Source organism: Spea bombifrons, chromosome 10, assembly GCF_027358695.1.
Source record: "Spea bombifrons isolate aSpeBom1 chromosome 10, aSpeBom1.2.pri, whole genome shotgun sequence".
NCBI lineage: Eukaryota > Metazoa > Chordata > Amphibia > Anura > Pelobatidae > Spea > Spea bombifrons.
Window position 1 is genome coordinate 14,999,395 of NC_071096.1, and position 6,000 is coordinate 15,005,394.

Genomic DNA, 6,000 nt, shown 5'->3' on the forward strand with positions numbered 1-6,000 from the left:
TGTTCGCAGCACACTGACACAATACTTTTATAAATAAGTTATAGGTTACTGGATTGATCTTCACTGCCCCAGGATTCCCCTTAGTTTGCCCCCCCCCTTACCTCTAACTGCACCTTAAGTTAACCTTATTAAATTAAATAAATTAACCCTCAGTCCCCACCAATAAATTAACCCTAAAGATTTGAGATGACGTACCGGGTACGTCCCGGTCTGCCTCTCCCATGTAACCATGGCATACCAGGTACGTCCCGGTATCGAAGGGGTTAAGTCAAGGAGTTGAAACCACAAATTTCCTGTCAGCTTTCCCCTTTAAGAAATAGAAGCCTTAAAGTTACAGTAAAGCTTAATAATCAATAGACCTTATGTTTTTAAAAAAAGCCAATTACTCAATACCCATTATTTGAACTAAACCTTTTTCCTAGCACCTTGGAAACAGAGCACAAATTTATGTCCAAATATGAAGAAAACTTATAATTCCTGTAATGTCAAGTGATAAGTAAAAGAGTAAAAGTAAATAATTTCCTCCCAATTTTTTCTTAGGGAACAGATAAAACGGGTCAAGGACTCAGATGATGTGCCCATGGTGTTAGTAGGAAATAAGTGTGACCTTCCTGCCCGGACAGTGGAAACGCGTCAAGCTCAGGACCTAGCGAGGAGTTACGGGATACCTTACATTGAGACATCTGCAAAAACAAGACAAGTGAGTTAAATGTTTGGAAATTCTTTTAGAGTAAGATGTGTTTTTCATGGGTAGGACCATCCTTCATTAATGTTTTTCTTACACACCAGATGTATGCAGGGCTTCCATCAGGAGGTAGAATCATTACAGTTGTGAGGGGCCCAGCTCTGCACTGGTCCACTAATTAATGGGGGCTGGAGGAGGAGCCCCCACTGGGGTGAAGGAGGTCTCAGCCAATCAGGAGAGACTTCTCAACTTCAATGTGTATGTGATATATACATATATAATATACACCTGTGTGTGTGATCTCATCTGCCCCCTATAGCAGAAATAAAATGTGGTCACCCTAGCCCTCGCTGGCAGGCGTTGCTTGTCTCCTGCGACACTTCAATCTTGTCTCTGTCCTCAAACGGCTTCTCTGCTTCATTTATGTGCCCAAACGGCATGTCAGTGCCTCCAAATGACCCGTCTATCATTTGTTCTGTAAGGGGCCCCAAAAACGTCTGATGACTGTCCTGTATATATGCAAAACAGTACTGTACCTCATCAGTTACTTTAAACTGAATACATTTGTTAGCTTAATAATTAAGGCATATTTAGGTGTAAAGTGAACCAATACCTTTTTAGATAAGTACTTTGGATTTTGGAGTACATTTTATGATACCAATTATTTTTACTCGCTGGAGGTCAGGTTGAATGCTTTGTTCGGCATATCTAAGAGATACACCATGCTCTGCTTTTTAAAATGTACCACTTGACTAGTCTTGAAGCCACATTAACCTAATTTTAATATGATTTTAGCTCCAGAGAATGACCATATATCAAACCTTTTTTATATTATTTCAGTACATTTTGTTACTTTTAACATATAATCTACCCTTTTTTGTAACAGAGGGGCTGCTGCTCCTCTGGACCTGTCACTTTATGGCTAGCTCACCAAGGTCAAAATACACAGCTGCATACAGCTACAGTGACCCTTGTCTTGCAAGCTTACATTCTATTATTAGTATGAATAAAGGTCCACTTACAGTTTGTGTTTTGCTTCTAGGGCGTAGAGGATGCCTTTTATACATTGGTGAGGGAGATCCGACAGCATAAATTACGAAAGCTGAACCCTCCTGATGAAAGTGAAAAGGGGTGTCTGAACTGCAAGTGTGTTGTGTCCTGACCAAGGTAGGCATTTTTTTACTGAAATACCCACTGAATTATTTCCAAAGCATATTCTGCAGATTAGGCTGTAGTGATACAGTTTGGCCACATGAGGGAGGTGTATGAATTCTAAAGAAATTTCAAACCTTTGTGCCGGTGACACTAGATCACTCTGCCCATGCAATTACAGTCATTGTGCGATCTTGTAACTTAATACGTCTGTTATTTTAATACAATGTTGGTACCTGCCAATTCCTCTGGGTGTATGTGGCTCTTTATATTTTCATGATTGATTGTTTTCTCAAATAAAAGTGCACACATGCCAAAGAGGCAAGTGGCACTCTTTTGAAGTGTGTGCCTTTCTGGCAGGGCGGCGGGTGGGAGTCTGGATCCGACTCTGCAGTTTGCTTTGTATGGGTTGAATTTCTCACATGGTCTGGATAAGCCAGGTGTTTGTGAGTGGACTAGTCATCCAAAAATGCGGATAACAGGGTCCGCTGCATGTAAGTATAACACATTATGCACTCATTATGGCCGCTTTATTAGGTACGCTTTACTAGTACCAGATTGGACCCCCTTATGCCGTCAAAACTTAATTCATTCTTCGTGGCATACTTTCTACAAGGTGCAGAGATTTTGGTCCATATGGACATGATGCCATCACGCAGTTGCTGCAGATATGTTGGCTGCACATCCATGATGTGAATCTCCCGTTCTACCACATCCCAAAGGTGCTCTATTGGATTGAGATCTGGTGACTGCGGAGGCCATTGGAGTACAGTGAACTCATTGTCATGTTCAAGAAACCAGTTTGAGACGATGTGAGCCTTGTGACATGGTGCATTATCCTGCTGGAAGTAGCTATCAGAAGATGGATACACTGTGGTCATAAAGGGATGGACATGGTCAGCAACAATACTCAGGCTGTCATGTTTAAACGATGCTCAATTGGTACTAAGGGGCCCAGAGTGTGCTAAGAAAATTTCCCCCACACCATTACACCACCACCAGCTTGAGCCATTAATATAAGGCAGGATGGATACATGCTTTCATGTTGTTTACGCCAAAGTCTGACCCTGCCATCTGGATGTCGTAGCTGGAATCAAGACTCATCAGACCAGTCAACGTTCTTCCAGTCTTCCATTGTCGAATTTTGGTGAGCCTGTACGAATTGTTTCCTGTTCTTAGCTGACAGGAGTGACACCAGGTGTGGTCTTCTGCTGCTGTAGCCCATCTGCTTCAAGGTTCAAAGTGTTGTGCATTCAGAGACAGTATTCTGCATACCTTGGTTGTAACGAGTGGTTGCTTGAGTTACTGCTGCCCACTGGATATTTTCTTTTTTTTTTTTTCTGGACCATTCTCTCTGAGCCCTAGAGATAGTTGTGCGTGAAAATCCCAGTTGATCAGCAGTTTCTGAAATACTCAGACCATCTGGCCCCAACAACCATGCCACTTTCAAAGTCTCTTAAATTCCTTTTCTTCCCTATTCTGATGCTTGGTTTGAATGTCGGCAAGTTGTCTTGAACACGTCTACATGCCTGCAGTAAATGCATTGAGTTGCTGTCCTGGTATAGCTAATTAGCTATTTGTGTTAACAAGCAATTGAACAGGTGTACCTAACAAAATGACCAGTGAGTGCATTGTGCTAGCAAAATCACTAGCAAATATTTTGTATATTAATTTATAGTTGCCTAAGTTGTACTGTAACACTTTCTGGAGCATTTCAATATGGTTGACTCGGTGCTGCACATACATGCTTGCTTACCCATTATTGCGCACAGATCATTTTGGGAACATAACATAGAGAATTGTGGGTTCATGCTTGTGACAGAATGACCTGTCATACAAGGCCCCAAGGTACTCAGAGATGGCTCCAGCCTGGCTGTTAAACAAAGATAGCACAGGTAGGAACTCCATTGTGTAAACTAATCTCATCAATAGGATTGCTGCCAGGGGAATTAAAGGTTGGGTTGTATACATGTATCTGTCTATCTATGTTAAAGCAATTCTGTGGATATATGAGGCTATGTTTTACAACAATAAAATGTTCATTCTTGCTGTACTCAATTCAAGGTAGTTGTGTCTACTAATTGGGTACACATTGGGACTGGAAGTGATTTCAGGGACAACAGGAGGATACATCTGGGTGATCTCTGGGAGTTACTACAAATCTCTTGGTGAACCCATTACGGTAACAATTTCTAGCCTTTAGGTTAGATGCAGGCATTACTAGCTTCACTTTTAAGGACACTCCCAAGTAAGGACATAGTTACAGGTAAACCCTTCCCCTGTTTACATACACTTGCTTTGCAAGGCTGGACATACTCTGGGCTTATTGTGTACGCCTGGCAGCCACATTTATAACTTTTATCTCTGTGCTGGCATAAAGGTAATGGGGATGGGATTTGAGGTTACATTTAACTTTTCACTTGTGTTCTTCCTGATTGGTGCACATTAATTGTAAAGTTTTATACACTGTGGCATGTTTTTAATTTTTTTTAATTTTTTTAGGTTGAATGGTCATAGCCTAACCTCAAAGTATTTCCCTGATCTGCTCCCAAGAAAATGGCAGACACAACGGTGGATGACCCTTTAGAAGATATGCAAGACTGTGGCCTGTCAAAGACACCTCCCAAGACTCTGACAGGCTCATTCTGGGGCTTTGTTGATATCTAGTAATTTCTGTTGTCTTCTGAATATGTCAGCCAGCAAATGGGTTAATGATACCACAGGTCTACATCCTAGAACAAAATGGTTATTGTCACTTTTTTGTCCGAAATGGACCTTTTCTCAGAAATCATTTGCAGCTCTAAATATGGGTGGATGTCCAAAGTAAATCTCTAAGAATAACTATGCTCTATTCTGGCCAATGCATGACATTGGATTTGTCATAGTATAGGTTTCCAAACATTTGCAAATAGTATAGGTTTTCCACCATTTGATGCAGCAGTATTTAGCCAGAGTGTCTTGTGTGTAATTATCTGTACACGCTAGGCCTCCCCAACTTGCTTTTCTCTATCTTTAGCAGCATAGTGATGCAAATGGAATGTCAGTGACTACTACTAAAAGTAGTAGGAGGTTTATAATATATATGTGGAGGCAATCTGTCAAATGAATTGTAAAATGTTTTAACATTCAAGCCCTGTTTTTATAGTTATGACACTTCCTCAGGCCCTAATCTTCAAGGCTGCTGGTTGAAATAGTCTAGCTCTTAACTGCTTTGCTACCTAGATATAAAAGACAGTTAGACTGTAATACAGATTATATGTAAAAAGTCTGACCAGGATCAAACATCAGCTGCACCCTGAAAATCCACACATGGCATTTTACCCATGATGGAGTGCTTATTTGTCATAATGCTTTTTGTGTCTACAAACTTTAAATAATAGTTTTTATTTTATTACATTTAGATAAAATGCAACTAGACTATAAACTTAATTCGAACAAATCTTAAATACTCATGTCTCGAAAAGGGTTTTCAAATAATTACTTTGTATGTCTTTTAAGCCTAGAGGGGCACCTGCAACATTTACCCTTACATTTCCTTTCTCTGCTTAAAGTGACACCCCATTAGTGTGTTTGGTTTGATGGGTTGTTATTAGTAGTGAGACCTTGTAAGACTTAAATTCCACTCAGTAGCTTATGAAGCGCCAATTGGTGAGCTTTCAGCTCCTATGGAAATAACTGGCAGTTTAACCTATATATACACCGATCAGCCGTAACATTATGACCACCTGCCTAATATTGTGAAGGTTCCCCCTTTTTGCCACCAAAACAGCCCTGACTCGTTGAGAACACTAGACCATTTAAGGTGTCTGTAGTATCTGGCACCAAGTCGTGACATGTAAGTTGCGAGGAGGGGCCTCCATGGATGCATCATGGTAACGATGCACCCGTGATGTAAAAGAAAACATGATTCATCAGACCTGGCCACCTTCTTCCATTGCTCCATGATCCTGTTCTTAGGCTCTCGTGTCCATTGTAGGAACTTTTGGCAGTGGACAGGAGTCAGCATGGGTACCGTGAATGGTCCGCAGCTACGCAGCCCCATGCGTAACAAACTGTGATGCACTGTGTGCTCTGACAACTTTTTATAAGAACCAGCATGAACCTGTTCACCAATCTGAGCTACAGTAGCTCATCTGTTTGTTTCTCCACAATTTGGCCCTTGT

General features: G+C 41.0%; 1 protein-coding gene across 3 annotated transcripts in view; it reads left to right on the forward strand.

The window, feature by feature from the left end:
• HRAS (HRas proto-oncogene, GTPase) overlaps nt 1-5,065 on the forward strand; it is a 28,832-nt gene extending 23,767 nt beyond the window's left edge. For all 3 annotated transcript variants that reach the window (XM_053448726.1, XM_053448725.1, XM_053448727.1), the window contains 3 exons: nt 541-700; nt 1,728-1,852; nt 4,340-5,065. In XM_053448726.1, the coding sequence (XP_053304701.1) occupies nt 541-700; nt 1,728-1,847 (280 nt within the window). In that variant the 3' untranslated portion in view covers nt 1,848-1,852; nt 4,340-5,065. The remainder of the gene's footprint in view (nt 1-540; nt 701-1,727; nt 1,853-4,339) is intronic.
• The last annotated feature ends 935 nt before the right edge of the window (nt 5,066-6,000 follow it).